Source organism: Oryctolagus cuniculus, chromosome 1 (genome assembly GCF_964237555.1).
Source record: "Oryctolagus cuniculus chromosome 1, mOryCun1.1, whole genome shotgun sequence".
NCBI classification, from domain to species: Eukaryota; Metazoa; Chordata; class Mammalia; order Lagomorpha; family Leporidae; genus Oryctolagus; species Oryctolagus cuniculus.
The window spans coordinates 115,959,883-115,983,896 of NC_091432.1; the positions used below are offsets into that span (position 1 = coordinate 115,959,883).

At 53.5% G+C, this 24,014-nt stretch overlaps 1 protein-coding gene across 20 annotated transcripts in view; it reads left to right on the plus strand.

Annotated features, from left to right (window-relative positions):
- The window catches only part of GRAMD1B (GRAM domain containing 1B), a 272,813-nt gene that overhangs the window by 233,262 nt on the left and 15,537 nt on the right, over positions 1 to 24,014 (plus strand). For all 20 annotated transcript variants that reach the window (XM_070047529.1, XM_070047520.1, XM_070047531.1 and 17 more), the window contains 11 exons: positions 2,204 to 2,224; positions 10,520 to 10,604; positions 11,163 to 11,266; positions 12,034 to 12,129; positions 13,900 to 13,980; positions 14,624 to 14,739; positions 16,454 to 16,610; positions 17,606 to 17,795; positions 19,954 to 20,097; positions 21,071 to 21,189; positions 21,409 to 21,551. In XM_070047529.1, the coding sequence (XP_069903630.1) occupies positions 2,204 to 2,224; positions 10,520 to 10,604; positions 11,163 to 11,266; positions 12,034 to 12,129; positions 13,900 to 13,980; positions 14,624 to 14,739; positions 16,454 to 16,610; positions 17,606 to 17,795; positions 19,954 to 20,097; positions 21,071 to 21,189; positions 21,409 to 21,551 (1,256 nt within the window). The remainder of the gene's footprint in view (positions 1 to 2,203; positions 2,225 to 10,519; positions 10,605 to 11,162; positions 11,267 to 12,033; positions 12,130 to 13,899; positions 13,981 to 14,623; positions 14,740 to 16,453; positions 16,611 to 17,605; positions 17,796 to 19,953; positions 20,098 to 21,070; positions 21,190 to 21,408; positions 21,552 to 24,014) is intronic.

Genomic DNA, 24,014 nt, shown 5'->3' on the forward strand with positions numbered 1-24,014 from the left:
CTCCTTCAGGATCCAGGCTCAGGAACGCAGAGTCACCAGGAGACCGAAGTCACCTCTAAGAGGCTGGCCAGAGTCTGTGGGGCTGCGAGGGAACGGGCTGGACGAGTGGGAGCCCCAGGGGCACCCTCCCGGGTGGGCAGAGAAGAAACTGCTAGAGCTAGCTGGTAGGGCCAAAGCTTCTAAAGCCCTTACTTTTGCTGGTCTACTTCACGCCTCTTCCCAGTACTTGAGAATACATGTTCTTATCCACCCCTCTGCAGAAGGGCACATCGGAGGCGGGTGGGAAGCTGTCGCAGAGCTGGGAGAGAAAGGACACGGCTTCTCTGGTGGAAGCCCGGTGTTCCGGGAAGAGTCGGAGGGCATCGGCATGTATGTGTCAGACGTAGAAAGGGAAACCTGGCCCCTGTGTCTGCCTGGGGCAGGAGGCAGGCAGCACCACGTGGCAGGGAGCCCACAGCCCGCCATCCTGAATTCTCCTAGGGTCTTCCACGAAGGCCTGGAGAGTGAGACGAGGAGCCGGTGTGATTGGGCTGGGGTGCTGGAGTCTGAAGACCCTGCTTGGGTTTGATGAAGCCCAAGGAGTCTGTGTGGCCGATGAGGCTTGCAGCTCCTAGAGTGCACCTGCCTCTTACTGGGAAGTGCATTTTCACGCTCATCATCACAGCCTCACATGACCTCATGTCACAAGCAACAGGACCCAAAATGCAGACCAAGTCAGAGGCAGCCCGCTTGCCCCATGCAGCCCCTTCCAGAGGTGGGTGGCCTTAGCGGCAGTGCTCAGATGTCCAGGATTCTCACGCAACCACGCCTCTCTCTGTGATGACTGTGTTAGTTTTGAGTACTCTTTGCCCGCTAAGGCCTCTGAGTTGGAAGAGGGGTTGAGGCTGTGGTGGGAGCTGAGACTTCCGACGAGGCCTCAGCTAGAGCCCTTGTTGGAAAATGACCCCGGAGAATTCACTCCCCAGGGGCCTGACACACTTGCCCTGCCCTCTGGCCACCCTGCTCCTCCCGGCCTGAGGGTGAAATCCCTCAGAGGCAGCACCCGTGTAAGTCTGGCTCCCCTCTGTCTTCAGAGCAAGAGTGGCATGGAGGAGCCTGGGGAGCGAGCTAGTCGCCCTGACCTCTGGTCATCAGTGTGGTCACAGTCACCCACCCTCCAGCAGGTGCACACCTCCTCCCCACGAGACACAGCTCCCGCAGACATGCTCTTCTGCTCTCAGCATCAGCGCCCCTTCCCGTCAGCTGGAGGGAGGCCATGAAGGGTCCTGCTGGGGGCAGGACCTGCACCCCTGTGTATACAGTTAAGGCGCTGACCTGTAGGTGGAGCTCTCCTCTATGCAATGACTGTCCGAGTTCCCCACTCCCTTAGCAAACGTCTTCACTTGGAAAACACCCCAGCCCCAGCCTCATTCCAAGTGCCGTCCACCTGGGATGGCCGGGAGGATTGCAGCCGACAAGGCACAGCCATAGCCACCACTTCTCTTTCTGTAGCAAACATTCAGATCCCATTTTTCTGGCAAGTGGAAAGCACCTGAATTCTCAGACTGCGAGTGGGTCTGGCTTTGCTGCTGCCGATTGAAGACACCATGGGTTGGAGGGGGGCTTCACCCTGCCTCCCACAGCAGACCTCCCAGCCTCACCCCCACCGTGACTGCTCAGTCAGCCAGCCAGTTGTTGGGAGGGAGGCAGGAACCGACTCATCCGTTAGCTGACAGCGGCGGTGCAGTTTTCAGGCACTGCCTTCTAAGTGTCCCAACCCTGCTTTGTCCAGAGGGGCTGACTTGGAGAAAAAGCAGCTGGACTGGCCTCCACTCGTCCTTGGCTTCTGGTCAGGGCCCACTGCGGGACTGGGTCTTGGATGTCCACGGCGCATCCCTCACTCCATCAGAAGACCTTTGTGATGGGGCTCCGACTCCCTCCTGGTTGAGCTCTGGCTGGTGCTGCCGCTGCCTGCCTCCCCGACCGCCCTGACCACAGAGGGCTTCCAGCATGGACTGCTCCCTGGGCCTCCTTTCTGGGCTGTCTTGAGAAAGGAGGTCCCCGCCGTGAGCAGCGACATGGGAAGCGTGCAGTGCCCTGGGGCTCCTCCCCGCCGCCCACCCTCTGCTGTCTGTGTCCCCTCCTCTGGAGCCAGGCGTCCTTGGCCATTCCCGACTTCTCTTCCCTGACTAATTTTGCCTTCTCTTTTGTTTTGTCCTTTCAGAAAAGCCAGAGTTGGTATAATGTAAGTACTGCTGTTTCTCTTCTTTGGGGTGCATGAGAAGTGGGTGGGAGAATGGGGAGGGGAGGACTGGAGGGGGTGGTGTGGAAGGCAGTTTGGTTCCCCAGGGATTTTCCCTCCTTACCAACTGCTCCTTTCCAAACCAGTGGCAGTGCTTGTCCTCTGTAGCAGCGTGGGAGGGGTTTGATTTTGGGAGATCAGGAGGGATGGCCCACTGCACCCCTGCCTCACGGAGATGCCTGGACAAGGTTCTACCCTTCGTACAGGAGGCTAGCTGGGGAAGGAGAGGGGCGGAGTACGAAGTCCAAGACCTGACAGAATCCTGGAGTTGGGGCAGCCTGGGGGTTCAGCTGACTAAGGCCATGGCGGGAAACAGTCAGAAGACTTGGCCTGATTAGAGCAGATGGCCAATGCGGAGGAATTTTCTGTCCCAAGGCACCCCCCTTCCCAGGAGCTTCATGGCATGTTCCTTCTAGAAAACATCCACTGTCCTAGGTACTGCCAGGCCAGTGCACAGGACACGCAGGAGGCACCTGGTCTGGCTGCTCCATACCCAGAACTGTCTGGTAGAGTCCGCAGCTTCTGCAGAGACCTTGTCATTGTCTCAAGCCACGTAGACTAGACTGTGGTGGGACTTTGAAGATTTCCCCTGGCCAGGAGCTGGCTGAAGTCTCTCTCTGAGCACCTCCTGCCATGTGTCCTGTGCACGGTGGAGGCCCGCCTGGTTCACACCCTGGAGTTGATTGACAGCCTTGTTTCCTTCGTGTGTTCCCTGAATGCCGGGCAGCCGTGCACAGGGTCAGCAGCAGAGGCCAGTCTGTTGCAGCGCCAGGCTGTGGGCTGCTGGGGAGAGGAGCCCCTGCCTTTTTCCTGAGGCTGAGACAGATACCTGGCTCAGAGCTTTTCCACTTCTGGGTATCCATGGAGGAAACGAGATGGTGCCAGTGCACCTCCGCGTGGAGGCTGGCCTGCCCGGGGCTGTGTTCCTGGGCGCCGCTGCCCTGGCGGGAGCAGGAAGCTGCCACCTGGGTGTTTGCTCAAGAGGCCCCTGAGTCGTAAGCAGTAGGGCACCGTCGCCGGCCCAGTGCCTGACCCTGGGGTGGCTGGGCTCCCTCCTCGGGCTGCTGCACAGATACTGTGCTCTTGTACTCAGATGCCTCATCAGGAAACTAACGTTGCACACCCCCTGCACCCCTAGATTCCCCCTGGGGGTACACTTGGGTTTTCCCAGGAGGCCCTTGTCCTGCCCCTCCTGTTGTGACCTGGTTTTCTGTTTTCCCTGAGCCTGCTCAGTCGCCTCCCTTGGGCCTGAGTTGCCCTTCCTGGAGGCCCCTGCGTCCTCTTCTCAGCTCGGGGGACAGCCCCGTTCTCATGCTCCCTCGTGCTAGCTCAGCTCTCCAGCTGTTCTGATGCCCGAGGTGCCACCATGGCACCACGAGACCTCTGGGTAGGGACAGGTAAAGTTTTCTAGTCCCCAGCCTGGGGATGGTTAGAAACTCCCCGGCTGGACTCGGAACGGCAAGGGTCTGTTGCTTTGCCTGGCTCTGATGTAAGCGGAAGTCCACCCACCACCTGCCTCTGCCCCTGTACCACCTTTTTGAAGACAAAAACATCTTACTTTTCCGTGGTTAGCTGGAGAGGAGCTGTCACCAGGATGATAAACCACTCAGTCTAAAAAAGTGGGTCACATGGAGGAGAGGTGGGACCCCAAGACCACGTGGAAAAGTCCACTGGGGGTTATTGGCCTCGCCACGCCTGCTTGTAGCCTCTCTTCTTGGCCTCCCCCTCCCCCCAGTGTCAGTCATTGGGGTCTCTGGCTCTGAAGATGCAGCCCTGGTCCACCTGAGGGGCGGGAGGGGTGCAGTCCACCCCTGCTCCCATGGTGGGCGTGCGTCTCACCTTGTTTGTGTGTGTCTTGCCTTGTTTCTGTGATGAGTCAGGTGGGCACATGGACCCCGTTCTGTCTTCTCTCTCATTCCTGCGGGTAAACCATGCCCAGGGCAGCCTGGGGCAGCCTGGGGAAGGAGCCCAGACCCAGGCAGCTGTTGGAGACTTCAACCCCAAGCTGCCTGCTGTCCCTCCACGAGGGGATGCTGGCTTTAGGGAGGGGAGCAAGGACCCGAGCTAATCCTGTGGGAAGGCCCAGCAAGTCTAGCACCAGTTTGAGAGCCGAAGAGCTCTCAGGTGTGGGAGGGCAGTCCAGAAAGTGGGAGAGCTGCGTGGGGGTGGGGGTGGGGCTGCTGCTGAGGGCTCCCCCAGGCATGGGCTGTGCTTCCTCTGCTTCCCTCCACCTGCTGGAGTCCTCCCAGTGCCCCTCCCCCGCCTACACCCCTCACCATCTCCAGAGTGGACCCACCTCTCCAGATGTTAGCCCACACCCAGCTCTGCCCTGTTCCCTCCTGTTCTGCACCATGTACACCCCCTCTCTTTTCATCACTTCCCCCATTTCCCCTACCCCTTGCCCCACATCTCTCTTGGGCCTACCCAGATTTGGCTGGCGGATTTGCAGATCTTTATTGGTTTCTTCCTAGGTGGGGTTAGTGCTCCAACAAAATCCATCTGTTTTTCTCCTGGGCTCCTCCACCTGCTCCCTCCCGCTGTGTCCGGGAAGGGGGTACCACTTGGTCCCAGCTCCCTGTGTTTGCGGTAGAGTTAATGTTTAGCCCAGGGCCAATTCCCGAGGCTCAGGCTCTTGCCCCGCCCTGCCCAGCCCTTGGTGTGGGGGAGGAAGAGACCAAGGCTGGCACACACTGAGACGCATCTCCCTGGTGTTATCTTGGCGGGTGTGTTTCACCCACAGCCCTCCCCTGGTGTGACCCGCATCATGACCCCAGATGTTTCCGGGAGCCACAGGAAGAACCCAGAACCTCCCGGGTCTGTCTGCTGCCTGCATCTTGGGGTGTACACGGCATTCTGGTCACCCTGGAAAATGGGGCCACTGTGGTGGCCTGTCCATTGCTGGGGATAGGACTGCTGTGTGCTGGGGACTTGTGGGCTCCTGTGAGGGTGGGGGATCTGCAGCTGTGTGCAGGCAAAGTGTCCACTGGGGAGACAGTTGGAGAGATGGGTAAGGAACGGGTGTGTTTGACCCTGGAAACACATCCTCCTCTGTGCTATGGGAGAGAGGACCGTTTGAAGCATAGCTCCTTTGTAGGGCAGATGGTGGTCCAGTGGCATCAGTTACTTGCATGATAGGTGGAGGTAGGAGCTGCATCGGGGGAATGTCTGTCAAGAGAGGGGGTGAGAGGGTTGTTAGGAGAGGACTGGCAGAGAAGTCAGACTCTTCCTTTACTTTTTCTGTGGGAGAACCCAGGCTGGTCTGAATTAGCATGGTCGGGTAGGGCCCCTGGGAATGGACATTTCGTAATGCCTTTACTGGGTCACATTTAGGTAAAAAATGAGTGCTGCTGAATGGGATCCCTGAGACTCCCTGTACCCCGAGACCCTCCTGGCAAGGTGGCCCAGCTGGCCAGGGGCGCTGCCCTGTTTCCCAGAGGTCTGACTTTTCCTGGCAGTCCAATCTTGCAGCCCCACCTTGTCTCCTCCCCTTGCTGGGCTGCTCTGTCTGCAGCCTCTGTGGCCCCTGCTGGCCTGGCTCCCGCTGTGCTCTCTGAATTTGGCAGCTGCCTTCTGACGGGGGCCACATGGCCTGCTCTTAGCCCCCCTGTACTGCCTTTGAGGTCTGAGCAGCTGTCTGGGAATCCAGTTGGCCTTGATCCCTGTCCTGCTACTGCTGAACATGGGGCGGGGTCCCTGGAAAGGAAGGAGGTGCCGCAGACAGTCCCTGAAGCTGTGGACCACAGCTTCTGCGGACGACCTCCCCAGCGTTTCTCTGCCCATCCTGAGACTGGATCAGTTAAACTCCCAGGTTGGCTGCTGCTGCTACAGAGAAGTTGGTGGATGGGGTCAGGGAGGAGAGAGGGTGTCTCTGAGAAGTCCTTGGCTGTTGGAGTCTCAGATTTCAGATTTCCTCATAACAGCAGCGCCCTTGGCACCTCCCCGTCCCTTCCCCCACCAGGAGCCGTGGCCAGCAACTTTCCATTGCAGGAAACATCTGCTGGGGAGGCCAGGCTAGGCTGGGGGTTACTGGAGGACGTTGGCCAGGACCATCACCCAGATCCTGTAACTTGAAGCATGTGTAGGGCTCTGGCCTGCCCGCCCACCGCCCTGCCTGCCTCCCTCCTGCCCGCGGGTGACTCTAACAAAGAAAGTTGTTTGCTGGTCAGCTGGAGGGAGCACGTCCTGGAGGAGAAAAGGGGTGTGTGTAGGGGGTGGGGATGAGAGCAGGCCCTGTTGCTGCGGGCAGGGGTGGCCCCTCTGCCTGGGGAGGGCTGTGAGTCATAGTGACCCCGTGCCCGCCCATTGCACATTGATTAAATGTGCCAGTTAGTGGACAGACCTGGACTGCAGAGCTCAGCATTCGGGTCCCTCTCTGGAGCCTCAGACTTCGTGTGAGTAACCCATGGGGCTAGACCCCCGCCCCCACTGTAAAGTTTGCCTGTCTACCCGGGGGCCTGGCCCCCTGGAGCCCTCAGCTGGCCCTGTGCACCTGTTGTGGTGTCTGCGTCCTCTTGTCTCAGCTGGACTCTGAGGGTGACTGTGCTGACCAGGAAGGGGTGCTCTACCACATGCCACCCTGCTGCCCCCAGGCTACCCTCAGCCCGAAGACCAGCCGAGAAGGACAAAGCAGAGCCCGGCTGTGGGAGTCCGGCCAGCCAGCTTGTCCCGAGAGCCATGCTGACCACACCCTCCCACTCGTGAGGCTTCATGCTGGGAACACAGCTCTAGGAGAGGAGAGGACCTCAGTGAGGGTCACCAAGAAGCCAGGGCCACCCCTGGCCAAGCGAGGCCCGTTGTTTTCATTCCTCCCGTGGGACAGTCAGGAGTCAGAGCTCAGGAGCTGGGCTCCCCTGGGGGGCGATGGACTCTCTGATGGAATTGGGGGTCCTGTGGAGCCTTCTGCTGCAGCAGGACAGCCGGTCGCCGCGAGGGCCCCTGAGGAGGTTTGTCGACGTCCCTGCTGGGGCCGAACACTGTTGCCAGCACGGATCTGAGGAAATCCCAGCTGTGAGTGTGTGACCCTCTCTCTCCGCGTCTCTGTCACGGTTCTGTGCACCCTGCCATGCCCCGTTCGGCTCTGCTATCCGAGGGCCCCAGACTTGATCATCTTGGAACCAGAATCCTTTGGCCATTTTAAATTAAAATCGGGGAGCCATGCCTCACCTCTGGAGAGTTCATGAAGAGTGCAGGGGGTGGAAGGGAAAGGGCAAGGGTCTCTGGCATTGAGAGGGTGCATGGTGATAGGTGGAGCACAGTGACCCACTAGGGGACAGGAAAAGACAGTGGGGAGTCCCCAAGCAGGCGAACGTCCCGGCACTTGGAGTCACATGGCCTGGGTTCACATTGCACTCTCCTGCTCAGTAACCAGGCACTGCGGGCAAATTGCTTCGCTTCTCTGTGCCTCGGCTTCTTGGAGTGGAAACAAGGACTCTGAAAGCAACCCTACAGGGTGGAGATAACACACGATGGCGCTTGAACCAGTGCATGGTCCGTGGTAATTAATCATTCTGTGGAAGCGACTGGCAGCTCTGGAAGGCCAGTGATAAGGAGTTCACTCAGGATCAGGTGGGCTGTGTTTCAAGAGGCCAGGGGGCCATCTAGATTGCCTATCCCAGGACCAGTCTGAAACTAATGTATGGACCAGTGGAATGTTGTATGCTGAGGTTTTTTTTTTTTTTTGCCTTCAAAGTCACCGGATGGGCTGGCTTCCTGATCTTCACTCACAGCGGCTCTGACATTTGGTTCAAGCCTGTGGCAGGTGGTTTTTGAGATTTGGGGGGCCTCTGTGACAGCATTACTTTGGGGAAGGCACCAGGACAGCTACTGTTGCAGTTGGAACTCCCTCTGTAAATAAGCTCAGAACTAAGGCTGAAATTCCAGTTATTAACTCCAGACACAGTGGCTGGAAGCACCCTTCTCTCTGTTCTTCTCTCCCTCTCTCTCCCAGGGAACCTCCTCAAACTAAACGCCTGCCGTTTCCTCTCCCCCTGACTTCCTGAAATTAATTCTCTTCCTTCTGCCAGCACAGAGATGCTCAGGGTACCGCTCAGGTAGGCAGCGTGTGCTGAGCACAGCCTTGGCTTCCTTGTGGGCCATTCAGCTCTACTGAAAGGTAGATGAGAGGTTGAAGGCCCGCCCCATCATCACCAAAGCTGTATGCCATTGGGGTCCCAGGGAGGTAGGGGAGAAAGTGTAATAGGCCAAGACACATGCATTACCATCAGCTGGACCGTCTGTCCTCAGGCGTGCCCCTGGCCAAGGGTCAGCAGCGCTGTGTCTTGCAGAAGTAGGTCAGCATGTGGTTGGGTGGAGTACAGTCTCTGTTGCCATGCAAGGCTCTTCCTGGGTTGCACACTTTTTTTATGCATCTTCCGTGGGTGCCTTCCTTCATCTGTGGGTACATATCTTCATATGATTTATTTTGTCGAAGTATTTTTAGTGACATGTAATAATCTGCACACATTAGTGGGGTACAGTGTGATAATTTGATACGTGTTTACAGTGTGCAATTCTCAAATCAGAGAAATTATCATTGCGTATCTTTTTGCTTTATTTGAATGGCGTAAGGATGGAGATGGACAGGCAGACGACTTACAGAGGTCTTCCATCCACTGGTTGACTCCACACATGCCCACAACAGCTAGCTACGTAGTTAGCCAGGTAGAAACCAGGAGCTAGGAATCTTACTAATCCAGGTCTCCCCTGTGGGTGGCAAAGATTCAACTCCTTGAGCCATCCCCTGCTGCCTCCTGGGGTGCACACTGGCAGGAAGCTGGAGTCAGAAGCAGAGCTGGGATTGGAGCCCATGCACTCTGACATGAAATGTGCGTATCCCGAGCAGCTCTACACCACTGCACCAAGTACCCACACTTATATTTTTATTGTTTAAATGTCAAGATTGTAAACCCTGAAAGGACAGGAATTCTGTCTGTTCAACAGCTCATGGAGTTCCCAAGGAGAATTTAGGGAGGAAGTGTGCGGGTGTGAGCCTGCACCTGGGCGCCCTGCAAGCTGGGCGTGCAGAGTGGGCATCTGGCGGCACAGTGGCGGCGGGGGGTGAGCACAGGACTCGGGATCAGGAGATGCAAAATGCTTTGCATGCTCTCCAGTATGTTTTTCCGTAACACGCCTCTTCCCCTACCTGGCCCCCGAGGGCCTGTGGGATAACGGAGCCTTGGGTTAGGGATCTGCCACTGACTGGCTTTAGTTTCCTTATCAGTACAGTAAGGGCTGGGATTGGATCTTTTTGTGAGGCAGGGGAGGGACATGAGGTATGCCTAGGGAGCCAGAGATGCTTCTAAATTCTTGTGCATTTATTCTTAGCATATGGTTTATGTTTTATGGGCTTTTTAGAAGTATTTTGTGATTTTTAAAACATCTTGTCTTTCACATCTAGCCAAATGCCCACTGTGTTACAGTGACAGCTTCTTCTGAGGCATGCACTGGGCTGCTTCCCACCATGGGTCCTGCTGGGTGGCTGGGGCTGCCCCGGGGCCCTCTGCTTCACTGTTGAGGTGTTGCTGCCAGCTTGCTGAAGGCTGAGCAGCAGCAGCAGAATGTGTCCCAGGGAGCCCCCTGGAGGTGGCCCTCCTGCCTCTTTATTCTTTGGATATAATGTGGACCCCGGCTTCATACGATTGATCTTTTCTCATTGAGGAATGTTGGATACAGACCATGGTATAATATCAGATTCTCTTCACTCTATTTTTCTTTCTCTTTTTTAAAAAAAGAATTTGAATAATGTTTTTTTTAATATTTATTTATTTATTTGAAAGGCAGAGTTACAGAGAGGCAGAGGCACAGAGAGAGAGAGAGAGAGAGAGAGAATGAGAGAATCTTCCTTCCGTTCATTCACTTTCTAGATGGCCGCAATGGCTGCAGCTGGGCAGATTTGAAGCCAGGAGCCAGGAGCTTCTTCTAGGTCTCCATGTGGGTGCAGGGGCCATCTTCCACTGCTTCCCCAGGCCATAGCAGGGAGCTGGATTGGAAGTGGAGCAGCTGGGACTTGAACCAGTGCCTATATGGGATGCCGGCACTGCAGGACTATGCCACAGCGCCAGCTCCCCACTCTATTTTTCCACACTGAGCCTCCTTTTCTGGCCTAGCCTCCTAGGTCTGTGGGTTAACACAGCCTGGTCCTTGTCCTTTTATCATGTAAACAAATGCTGGTCCTGCACCTTCTTCACTAGCCGCATAGAACCTGGGTCCATCCTGCTAACCTTGGCCATTGTCCTGCAGGTATTAAGTCCCACATACAAGCAGAGAAATGAAGACTTCAGAAAGCTCTTTAAGCAACTTCCAGACACGGAGCGCCTCATCGTTGGTGAGCCGGGTGACCTGGGAGTGGGCCGGGGAGAAGTCTCTAAGGGTCCCAGGCCTAGCACCCAGGCTGCTTCTGTCTAGAGGCTGTAGCCAGGCCATGTAAGCACGTCTTTCTGGGAACAGGGAGAGGGGGATGTCCAGATCCCTGGCTCCAGCTGGCAGTCTCAAGGCTGAGCAGCACATCTCTGGTAGCCTTGAGAGCCTACCCTGCAGAGTCACTGACCCTTAACTTCTCAGATGGGCAGAAGGGTTTGGTGTCATGGTGGATGGAGGGAGGGAAGTTAGTTTAATGTTGTTGGCCTTTTGTGCCTCTAGCTCTGGGGGGCCCTCTGCTATCCCATTCGTTCCCCTGCCTCTAGGCAGTAGCATATTTCACCTTTATGTTCCTGATCATGAGGTGCCAGGGAGTGCCTTGGCTACTAGGTCATGCTGTCATGCGCCTGGTCGTCTGTAGGCTTCCCCATTGCTGGTGGGGGGATGGTGGTGACATGCCTACTACCGAGTGGTTTGCTAAAAATGCTTCCTGCCTCTGTGCTCCCCTGTCCCCATCCTGCCGCAGACTACTCATGTGCACTCCAAAGAGACATCCTTCTTCAGGGCCGACTCTACCTCTCTGAAAATTGGATTTGCTTCTACAGCAACATCTTCCGCTGGGAAACCCTGGTAAAGACCTGGGGCTTTGTTCCCTTGGGTGGACCCTTGGTTATGGCTGAGCAAGCTGCCTTCACTTTCTTCTTACTGACTTTGGGTTCTTGCCAGGCCTTTGCATAATTAACAAAAACCCATGCACCAGTCGTGAGGGATTTGTTACTCTGGGTCCTAACAATGAGATGTCTTCTACCACATCTTTCCCTCCCCCTCCTTCCTTCGGGGTGGAGAAGAGAGTACTGAGAACATTTGCTTTTGGCAAAGGCAGGTAAATATTTGACAGGAGTTGCTATAGAAAGAGACATAGTAAAGTAAGAAGGGCATTGGCCTTGGGACTCATGCACTGGTGTGCACTCTCTCTGGGTTTTGCAATGAAATAGCTGTGTGATTTTAGGCTAGTTCTGTCTTTCCCTCTGATTCCGCTTGGTAAATGGGGGAAAATGATTAACTAAGTGACTTCTAGGGTCCTGTCCAGTGGCAGTAATCTGTGTTTGTGACAAATAATGGAAGGACTTCTTTGCACATTTAGCAGACTGTGTACAGATGAGGAAGAAAGGTTCCTGGGCCAAGAACCAAGCTACCCACAAGGCTCACTGTGTGGCCTCTGTGAAATAAGGAGATAAACCCACAGATCTCTAGGGTCATCCATTCCAGCTCTATAAATGTGCCATCTATGACCTGGCTTCCCTGCCTGCACTGGTGTCATGTGAAGCACTCTTTGTCTGGGTCTACTGATACCTCCTCTTGCTTGTTGTTCTTCCCTGTGCCCGTGGGGATGCCAGCTGACAGTTCGTTTGAAAGACATCTGCTCCATGACTAAAGAAAAAACAGCTCGCCTCATTCCCAATGCCATCCAAGTTTGCACTGATTCAGAAAAGGTAAGTGGAGTCTAGTTCAGGCCTCTCTACCTACCCCAACCCTGACTGCTGTACTTCTGCCCTTAAATAGCGTGGATGTGGAGGCTAATAGAGTGGGAGGGAGAGGTGGGACAGGTGATGCGGGTTCCAGGAACCTTCTCCAGGGATGGCAGGGTGGCTGGAGGCTGGAGTGGCAGACATTGACACGGAGCCAAAACACCTGAAATCAGGTGCCATGATGTAGGCATGTGAGGCTGAGCCTGAATTTTTGTATGTGTAACATGAAATAAGTCTTGAAATACCATTACATATTTGAAAACACTAATTGTGAAGCACTATGCAAAGGGAAGTAGTCTTCATTTGAGATGAGCATGTAGCTGATTACATGTCAGGAGGAAGAGCCTAGTAGGAAAAAGATTATCCTTATCCACAGGGGCGACTACGGTGGATAAAATTTAAGGCAGGTCAGACAGTCTTTGACCTTCAGCCAGAGTCTGCAGACTGATTTAGTTAAGGCTTGAGTGGACTAGATTTCTGCTGAAGACGTCTACAGTTTCCTTGGACCTGGGCAGTTCAGCGGCAGAAGCCATGTGTGTTGAGGTCAGATAGTCCTGGGTTTGACTTCCTGTTTCTGGTCCCATCCAGCTTTGTGATTCTACAGCAGCCTGTTATTAGTTGTTAGCGCATCTGTGCAATGCCCAGTGCATTTTTGGATACTTCCAAATGAAAAAGCATTTGGAAGCACTTACTGATGTTCACTAAGATTGGGTTGTCTGTTGCCTGTCTCCTGAATATTAAGAACAGATCCCACTGATAGGCAAGCACTGGGGGAGCAGGTCTTCCCTGTTTTGTCCCTTGTTGTGCCCCAAACATGTAGACTCGTGTCCAACACATGCTGACTTTTTTTTTTAAAAAAAAAAAGATGTATTTATTTGAAAGTCAGAGTTACACAGAGAGAGAGAGGTCCCCATCTACTGATTCACTCTCCAGTTGGCCACAACTGCCAGAGCACTCATGCTAATTTTTAAATATTTGTTAAATGAATGAAAAGGGTCAGGAAGTCAGGGAATTTGTCTCACCCCTCCCCTTTTTGGGGGGGAGGGAGTTAGTTCATAGCTCACCTCTGACCCAGTTCTAGTATGTGAGTGAAAGACATTTTTATGTAGATGAAATTTTTATTTTTTAATATTTATTTTATTTATTTGAAAGGCATAGTGAAAAAGAGAGAGAGAGAGAGATCTTGCATCTGCTGGTTCACTCCCCAAATGGTCCCGACAGCCAGACCTGGGGCCAGGCAGCTGAAGCCAGGAGCCTGGAACTCCATCCAGGTTTCCCACATGAGTGACAGGGGCCCAGCTGCTTAGACCATCATCCACTGCTTTCCCGGGCACATTAGCCAGGCACTGTATTGGAAGTGCAGCAGCCAGACTCAAAACAGTGCTCCAGTGTGGGGTGTGATATGGGATGGTAACATCGCAGGCTGTGGCTTAACCTGCTGTGCCACAAGCACCTGCCCCTGGAGGTGAAAACTTGAAACAGGCGAGAAAAGCACTGAGACTAGTGTGGGTATAAAAGTGAAGGACTTGATCGCAGGGGGATCGCAGAGGTCCCAGGTGCCTGGAGCCTCCCTCTCCATGTCTGACGTCTGTGGCTGAAGTGCCTGTGCCCATCACAGATATCATGGAGCCATTGGTGTTAGAGGATGAATTTGGTGTCTTAAAGGAGAAAGGCCTCTGTCTCCATTCCTGTGTTATCTTGACGCACGTTCCTCCGTTTTCTCCTGCAATCCAGCACTTTTTCACGTCGTTTGGAGCCCGGGATAGGACATACATGATGATGTTCCGGCTCTGGCAGAATGCTCTCCTTGAAAAGGTATGTTCTGCGGGGAGGGGGGACATCCAGCAAATGTGCTTTCCCGTGAGAGCTCGCTCTTTACTTAGCCAGCTCCAAGATGCCCAAGTCTTTTCATGGTCCACCAGGCTTGGGAGAGTGGCGCATGCTTCCATGAGTAGTGCTGACCTGAGTCCTGGAAGTAGCCTGTCCTCTCTGTGAATGGGCTCCACGCTGCCCAGAGTGAAGCTCTGAGAACCTCAGGCCTGTCACAGGAGATTTCTGCCATGGGTGGGAGACAGGGTCCGGAGACCCGTAGGTGCTCAGCATCCAAATCAGAAGTTCCGAGGTCACCCCAGCCTCGGAGTCCCCTGAGTTTATGCTTCTTCATGCTGGACCTCATCAGTAGACACGTGGGTGGGGCAGTTACCATGCAAGGGACCAGTTGGTTACGATATGCAAACCTCTGCTGAAGGATTAGTCCAGGAAGAGCCGAGTTCCTGGCCTTGGGAAAGTCTGTACTCCTAGGCGTTCTGCTGAGATCACAGAGGTGGCTGCTCCACTCTCGTTCAGCTAGGGAGAGGTGGTTTGGCTTCTGCCCTCCACGGGAGCCAGCTTGGCTCATGTACAGAACAAGGGGTCCGGAAGGAAGGAGGATCAAGGTTATACCGCTTTTCCCCCACAGCCTCTCTGCCCCAAGGAGCTCTGGCACTTTGTTCACCAGTGCTATGGGAATGAGCTGGGCCTGACCAGTGATGATGAGGACTACGTTCCCCCTGATGATGACTTCAACACGATGGGGTGAGGAGCTAGGGGTGGGCTGTGTGGGGAACCTAGGGTGGGGTGGCAGCAAAAGCTCTACTGGGAAACTGACATTGAAGTTGGGCCCTAAAGGAAGTGAGGGAATGAGCCATGGGGGTACCTGCGGGAAGAGCTTTCCTGGCAGAGGAGGGTTGAAGGGGCAGGGTCTGAGAGCCTTTTGGCCCAAGTGACTGACTAGTCTGAGTGTGATGGGAAGATTGTGAATAGATAATTGATAAGGTATGACTTAACATTTTAACAGGATCACTCTGGCCTCTGTGCAAAAATACGTTGAAGAGGCGGGCGGGAGCATGGGTGGAAGCAGAGGGAGACAAAGAGGCTGTTAAATAATTTAGATGATTTGAATGAGTGGCAATGGTGGTTTGGACCAGGAGGGTGGCTGCGGAACCGGTGATAAGTGATCTGTTCCTGAGTCTATTTTGATACATTTGCTGATGGATTAAAAAGGAACCATAGGTGGGATTTTTTGGATTGGTTTTATCTTCTGCATAGATGAGGTTGTTCCAAATAGAGATGGACAACATTGTGGGCAGAGCACATATTTGGGGGAAGGTCACGAGGCTGATTTTAGGCAGGTTGAGTCTGATATGCTCTCTGACATGTGGAGCGCCTAAGCAGGTGTTGGGGGGTGAGTGTAGAGTTCAGGGGGACGTCTGGGCCAGGGCCGTACACTCTGCAGTTATCGATGGATCGCCCTGAGATTGGCTGAACCCTCCACTAACCAAATGAACATAAAATGTAGTTCAAGGACTAGGCCTGAGAGCACTTGACAAAAGGAAGCAGCAGCAAAAGAGATCTTGGAAGAATATCCAAGGAAGTAGGGGGAACACTAGGGGGCACTTTATATCCTGGAAGCCAAGGAAAAGGACTTAAGGAGAGGGGAGTGCCACTGTGTCACATGCTGTTGATAGGAAGACAGGGGCCACACTCTACTGACACAAAGCGTTTGTGAGGTGTAGAAGGCAGCTGGAGACTGGGCTATGGTGTAAGAGGCTTAGAGAAACAGAAGGCAGGGAAAAGGCATTGAACTTGTAGTACTTAGACCTAGGCTCAGGTGCAAACATCAGTATTTAATAGTGGTATCAGCTAACCCCGTGAGTGCCCACTTGGTGATTGCTATAATGCCTGTTATATACCCAGAGTCACCGAGCATAGGCCAGATGTTGGTGCCAGTGGTGACTGGAATGGTGATGACTCCTCAGCCTGGGGAGGCTGCAGAGGTGTCCCTGAAATGTCCTTAGAAGGACATCACCTTCTTCTCAAGGAGGTTTCCTTTTAGGTTTAGAGAAGTTTACTACTTAGGATTTAGATACTGGGCACTGTGGAAGCACTGGTGCCCAGAGTCCTGTCTTAGCCGTTGTGTGGGAAATGAAATTATGCTCAGAACCCAGATATTTGTTTCAAGTAGTTGGGATGGGCCGGGCACCAATGGAACAAAATAGCTTAACACAAACAGCTATCGTAGTTAGGGAAGCCAGAAGTGTTACATGGGGGCTGGGAGGGGTGAGGTGAGATGGGAATGAAGTTTGAGGAGAGCAGTGGAGGTGGATTTTTGCTTAGGGGAGGGACACACACGCAGCGAAGAAGCAGAAAAGCCCAGAGCTTTGGATGGACTGGCAGATCTGAGGTTCTTGGAGCAGTCGATGATCATGGCCGCTGAGGCTAACATGGGCTCATTGTTGTCTTCTCTCAGCTACTGTGAAGAGATCCCCGTGGAAGAGAATGAAGTGAATGACAGCTCATCCAAAAGCAGCATAGAGACCAAGCCCGATGCAAGTCCTCAGCTGCCCAAGAAGTCCATCACCAACAGCACTCTGACGTCCACAGGGAGCAGCGAAGCCCCCGTCTCGGTACGGGCGGTCGGCCCTTGGTCCTTGCACCCATGGGCCAGTGTCTTGTAGCTTTGTTAATGCCACAGGGATCCACCTTGGCGAGCAGCAGTGGGGAGGGTGGTTGTGCTGTGGTTGGTTTATTAAGGTGGTGTTGTAGAGTGGATGGGCTCTTCATATTCTAATGGTATAGCCTGGGTTCTAGTTTTATCTGGACTTGACTTCTGAGCAGATGGAAACCATTCCCAGTGCATGTGTTCGTTTTGTTCTTGGTGGAGTGCCCTGGATCAGTCCTTTCCCGTGGAGAACTATTGCAGGTCATTTTTGTTTTTGCACTGTCTTTATCTGAAGTTGAAGTCATGCGTAGAGATAGAACTGTACAACTGTTCATTGTTCACTCATTTGATTAATATTTATCAATGGAGTCCCAGTGTACACACTGTGGTTTGGTTTCCCGCTGTGCTAGACATTGTGGACACCATAGCGAAGTGTAACAGGAACTTTGTTCTTGGGAATTTTGATAGGAGAAAGAATTTTGATGAACGAGGCTTGGGTGCGTGCTGGCAGGTGGAAGGAGTGGGAACTTCTAGAAAAGAAAGCTTAGCGTTCCAGTGGTTTAAGGGTCAGATCAGCTGGGGTTAGAAGGAAAACATTCATTTGACTCTCAGTTTCAGTGTTCATTTTCTGTTCATTTTCTGCCTCTGAGGTTATTGTTCAGGTGTAAAGAATTGTATTGATCCTTCCAGGGCTATTGGGAGAATGAATATGGCTCAGGAAGGGCCCAGGGCCGGCAGTGCTGGCTCTGTCCCCATCTGGTTTGGTGTGGCATTCGAGTAGCGAGCCCAGCTTGTGCTGTGTTCACCCGTCTTCCAGGCAGGCCTGGGGGAGCCCCCAGAACATGGCTCCAGCCCAGTTCCCCAGCAGCTGAGCTGTGAATGGGAGGCCCTCCACGGCCAGGGCTCTAACTGCCCTGAGCACTTTGCTCCTGGTGGGTGACTGCTCTGTCTTCACCGCAGTTTGATGGCCTGCCCTTGGAGGAGGAGGTGCTGGAGGGCGACGGGTCCCTGGAGAAGGAGCTCGCCATTGACAACATCATAGGGGATAAGATGGAGATCATTGCACCTGTGAACTCCCCGTCACTGGACTTCAACGACAATGAAGACATCCCCACCGAGCTCAGCGACTCTTCTGACACTCATGATGAAGGTGAGTGTTTGAAAATGGCTCAGGTGGCTCTGTGGGGACTGGAGTTAGTCTCTAGGTTCCTGGTGGGAGGGTGGCTAAAAGAGCTTTTGGAATAAATGGTGCATTTCAGGGCCAGCGTTGTGGTGTAGTGGGTAAAGCCATTGCCTGCGATGCCAGTGTTCATATGGACACTGGTTCGTGTCCTGGCTGCTCCACTTCAATCCACTTCCTTACTAATGGCCTGGGAAAAGTAGCAGAATATGACCTGACCCAAGTGCTTGGGCCCCTGCACCCACGTGGGAGACTGTGCTCCTGGTTTTGGCTCCTGGTTTCAGCCCAGGCTGATTCTCTCTCTCTCTCTCCCTCTCTTCTTCCCTCTCTCTCTCTCTTTTAAATAAATAAATAAATCATTTTTTTTTTAAACATGGTGCATTTATAGGGAACTTCAAAAAGGTCATGGAAAATGTGTGTTAAAAAAAAACTGAATTGACTTTAACATTTTTTGCACTGAAACAAATATACCTTTTACTTCCATTTTCTTTCTTTCTTTCTTTTTTTAAGATTTATTTATTTATTTATTTGAGAGGCAGAGTTACAGACAGAGGAAGAGACAGAGAGAGGGGTCTTCTGTCCACTGGTTCACTCTCCAAATGGCTGCAATGGCTGGAGCTGTGCCAGGAGCTTCCTCCAGGTCTCCCACATAGGTGCAGGGGCCCAAGTGCTTGGGCCATCTTCTACTGCTTTCCCAGGCCACAGAAGAGAGCTGGATCAGAAGTGGTGCTGCCGGGTCTCGAACTGGCACCTGTTTGGGAATCGGGCACTGCAGGCGGTGGCTTTACCTCCTATGCCACAGCACCAGCAGAGGATAGCTTCTTACTGCATTCCTACATGGGGTCAGCTGCTAGGACCACCCTCAGAAATATGCTGCTCTGTACACGGCCTGGAGAGAAGCCACAGTCTCAATATTCCTGAAATTGGTTGTTAATTTTCCTGCACTGAAATGATGGTGGGTTCTCACTCGTGAGTGGATGCAGAGTGCTTTCTGGCTCATCTGTGGACAGTCCCAGGGGTCACCTCTGATGGCTTTCTAACCTTCAGTTGTTTTGACCACCCCTGTCCAGGATCCAGGGTGAATGACTGCATGGGCAGTGTGCTGCCCAATTCTAGTGGTGCTGTACGCATACTCTGAGATGTGACTGTCCCTCCCACCGTGACTATTTAATGCCCAGGCCCAGGCACTAACTGTGGCAGCTGCTCCTGATTTCTTCCTTGGCCTTCTCAGGATCTAATGATGCCACAAATGTCAGCCTCCCTGGCCCATGCAGATGCAGTAATTAGGGACCATGAGATGCCAGGGGCTGGGGGGGAAATACTAAGGCTTTACCAACTCATCTGTACCCTTAGACACACCCTTCTGTAGCAGATAGAAAATGCAAAACATTGCAAGTGCATGCCGTCGCCTGATTGGCAGTGGTCTGCACAGGGTCACAAAATCATGTTCCGAGTAGGTGCAGCATCCCTGAGAAAGCAGGCAGCTTTATCTGGGAACCCCTCCGCACCCCTCCCTCCACCCGCCGCACCTTGCTCTGTGTGCCTCTTCCTTTGACTCATCCTGATTTCTCTTCTTGTGCTGTAATAAAGCTGTAATCATAAGCTTCTAAAAGAAGGGGTGGGGACTGAAGTCGCAGATGAAATAAGCTGCCTTGGGAAGGGAGAGCAGGCCTGGTGCAGTAGGGGACCATGGACCAGCCTCAGAAGCTCTTTTGTAAACAGTGGCCCTTGAACGTACCTGTGCCTTGGGTTCCAATGTCACTTGTGTCGAGTGTAGTACCCTAAAGAGTCTCCATGACTCATCCTTTGGAAGTCCTCAGTTGCTTGAATGTTGGTCTAAGAGCAACTAAATTAGGAGCATTTGAAAGCATAACAGCAAACAGTGCCCGCTTCCCAATGCTCTGTATAGGATGAGAGGACATGGTGCTAACTAGGGTGGACGCTTGCACCGCAGGGAAGGATGGAGACGGAAGCAAAGATGAACAGTGGAGGCCGTGAGCCGGCTACCCTGCTGCACAGCCTCCCCGTCTCCTGGCACCATGCCCATGACCATGAGACACCAGTCCAAGGGGCGTCCCCGGAACTCCTCCCTCTGCTGTCACTGTCTAATTCCCTGTCCTCCGTGCAGGTGAGGTCCAGGCCTTCTATGAGGACCTGAGTGGCCGGCAGTACGTGAACGAAGTCTTCAACTTCAGCGTGGACAAGCTCTATGACCTCCTCTTCACCACCTCGCCCTTCCTGCGGGACTTCATGGAGCAGAGACGCTTTTCCGGTCTGTTCTGTGGGAGTGACTCCCCGCCCTGCCCTCTCTGATCCCCGGTTTGCTCCCTTCCGTTTCCCTTCCTGCCCCGTCCCATGGGTCCTTTTTTTCCCAAGCCACCTGCTGGCCCAGGCACCCATCTTCTTGCCATGGTAGGTGCCGGAGCCCCCTTGGGGTCCTGCCTGTCTTGTGTGTCCCCCAGCGGTGCAGTGTCACGCTTGCCCCGCTGTGCACCAAACTGGCACCTGCCTGGCCTCCACTCTCTCAGGGCTTGGTGCCTAATGAAAGACAGCAACGCCCACTCACAGGGAGGCACCGACTCCATGCCAAGCAGGGTCTGTGATCTCATTCAGTGTGTCCAGCTGCCTTGTATGCAGGCTGTGTGATTCCCCAGGGCTGATGAGGAAGCTTGAGCTCTCACTACTTGATCACCGTCATACACCCTCGAAGGGACAGAGCTAGGATTCAAACCCAGGGTGCTCGGGGTTCACGCTTAGACACTCTGTGCTGCCATCTGTCCCCTCCACACTGCCATTCCCATGGGAGGGGCTGCAGCACTGCTATGGGAAAGGGCATTGAGGAAAGCACTGGGGCATCATGGAGCCCCTGTGCTGGGAGAGGGCATGGTGAGTGCAAAGAAGGTCAGGCCTTAGGGGAGAGAACTTGTTCCCAAGGAATCCTAGGCCCTTGCCACAGTAACTCCAGTGTTGCCAGCACCCCCGTAGGTGGCCCCGAGACCTCCTGCCCCAGCCCAGGAACAATCAGCATTCTGGAGCCGTCTGTAGAATTTTGGCCATGCTACAATGAGCCTCTTTCTGCTTCAACTCCCGCTCCTCCCAGGCCTCCTCCTCCCCTGGTCCTCGGGCTCCCATTGGCTTCCATGTGGCCAGCCCAGGGAAGGGACGTTCACTTGGAGGGGAAACTGAGATGTGGGCTGGGGATGCCGCTTTCCTGCCCTCATTCTGGGGTGCGTCTCTGCCCGCAGACATCATCTTCCATCCGTGGAAGAAGGAAGAGAATGGAAACCAGAGTCGCGTGATTCTTTACACCATCACCCTTACCAACCCTCTGGCTCCCAAAACTGCCACGGTCAGGGAGACCCAGGTGAGCTGGGGGAGACTCGTGTGCACTGGAGGACAGAGGTCAGGAAGGCGTTTCCAGTGCAGGTGTGTAGAGCAGAGACTAGCGTCTTGCTTGCTGAGATGCTACCGTTTGCAGTGGTCCTGCTGGGTCTTTGTCCAGAAGCCAGAAGTCATGGGGTGGGATGGGGAGCTGGAGGACTTCCACTGGGCATGGCTTCAGCTTCATTCTTCCCCTGCACAGACCATGTACAAGGCGAGCCAGGAGAGCGAATGTTACGTGATCGACGCCGAAGTCCTCACCCATGATGTACCGTACCACGACTACTTCTACACCATCAACCGCTACACACTCACCCGTGTGGCTCGCAACAAGAGCCGGCTTCGGTACAGAGCATGGGGGGCCTGAGGGGATGGATCGGGGTCCTTATGGAGGGGAGCACCCCTTTGCTCTTTTATTTTTTAACTTTTTTTTTCTTTTAAAGATTTGTTTATTTGAGAGGCAGAGTTACAGATAGAGAGAGGGAGAGACAGGGAAAGAATTCATCCATCTGCTGGTTTACTCCCCACATGACCACAATGGCCGGGGCTGAACTGATCCGAAGCCAGGAGCTTCTTGCTGGTCTCCCGTGTGGGTGCAGGGGCCCACGCACTTGGCATCTTCTGCTTTCCCAGGTGCTTTAGCAGGGAGCTGGTTGGGTGCCTTTGCTTGCTGACGCATTCTGTATTCTGCCACCTCCCTGTCCTGATGGAGCTGATCACTGTCTCTTCCATGTGCACCTGTTACCACTCTGTCCGCCTTCTCAGGGAGACGTTTATGGACTGTCTGACTTATAAAGTCTGTGTAGGTGCCTCACCTGCATCTCTGGAATGTTTGCAATGCTCCCGGGAGATGGGTTTATCCTCATTTTTTCAGAAGAGAAAACGGAGGTTCATGTAAGCTAATTAACTTTGCCGAGTCACATCCCTCATAAGTAGTCATGTGTTTGTATACATGAGGGGCTGATCCAGGATCCCTGTGCATACCAAAACCTACCATTGCTCAAATTGCTTATTTATGCACTGTTTGCATTTGACCCACACACATTCTCCCGTAAACTTTATTTATTTAGATTTATTTTTAATCTATTTGAAAGAATCACAGAGAGAGACAGAGCCAGAGCCAGAGAGAGAGAGAGAGAGAACTCTTCCATTTTGCTGGTTCACTCCCCAAATGACCACAACGGCCAGAGCTGAGCTGATCAGGAGCCAGGAGCTTCTTCCAGATCTTCCACGTGGGTGCAGGGGCCCAAGGAGTTGGGTCGTCTTCTACTGCTTTCCCAGGCCCTAGCAGAAGAGAGCTGGATTGGAAATGGAGCAGCCAGGACCTGAACCGGTGCCCATGTAGGATGCCGGCACTGCAGGCTGGGGCCTTAACCCACAGCACCAGCCCCTCCCATAAACTTTAAACCATCTCTAGATTACTTATAATACCTAATACAATGTAAATAGTTCCTTTTTTTAAAATAAAGGTTCAATTTTATTTGAAACACAAAGTGACAGAAGGAGGGAGAGAGCCACAGAGAGACATACTGGGATCTCTCACCCACTGGCTCATTCCTCAAATGCCCACAGTAGCCAGAGCTAGGCCAGGCCAAAGCCAGGACCAGGACCTCCATCTGTGTATCCCACATGGGTGACAGAAACCCAAATACTTGGGCCATCATCTGCCTCCCGGCATATGTAAAAAGGAAGCTGGATCAGAAGCACAGGAGTGAGGGCTGGAACCCAGGCATGCCAGTATAGGTTGCAGGCATCCCAAGCAGTGGCTTAGTCTGCTGTGATGCAGTGCCTGCTGCATATATATTTCTTTTATTTATTTATTTGAAAGTCAGAGTTACCCAGAAAGAGAGAGGTCTTCCATCCGCTGGTTCACTCCCCAACTGGCCGCAACCGCTGGAGCTGTGTCGATCCAAAGCCAGGAGCCGGGAGCTTCCCCCGGTTCTCCCACGTGGGTGCAGGGGCCCAAGGACTTGGGTCATCTTCTGCTGCTTTCCCAGGCCATAGCAGAGATCTGGATCAGAAGTGGAGCAGCCGAGTCTCGAACCAGCGCCCATATGAGATGCCGGCACTGTAGGTGGCGGCTTTACCCGCTACGCCACAGCACCGGCCCCCGCATATATACTTTTTATCTTGTATTGTTTAGGGAATAATGACAAGAAAATCATGTCTGTACATGTTCAGTGCAGACACAACTTTCTTATTGAGTAATGAGTAAGGATTGAATTCATCAGGTACGGAGGGCCAACTGCAGTCCTGCGTTCTCTCTGCTGTGCGTTGTGACTTCCTGTTCATCTCCCCTGTTAGCCAGCAAGCTCCTGGAGGACAGGAGTCCCATTCCATTCTCCACCTGGTTCTCAGCATGCAGCGGCAGGACCTGCCCTTGTCACAGTCTAGAAGATGAGGACAGAATGAATAATTAGTTCTGTGCACTGTGGTGTGCATTGAAAGGAAGACAGGGGCTGGTGTTGCAGTGTAGCAGTAGAGCCACCACCTGCGACACAGGCATCCCATGTGGGCACTGGTTCGAGTCCTGGCTATTCCGCTTCCAATCCAGCTCTCTGCTAATGGGCCTGGGAAAGCATCCAGAGATGGCACCATTGCTTGGGCCCCTGCACACACATGGGAGAACTGAATGGAGTTCCAGGCTTCTGGCTTTGTTCTGGCCCAGTCCAGGCCACTGCAGCCATTTGGAGAATAAACCATGAATGGAAGATCTCTTGCTCTCTCTGTCTCGTCTCTTTCTCCCTTTTTCTCTGTAACTCTGCCTTTTAAATAAAACAAATTTTTAAAAAATATTTAAAAGAAATA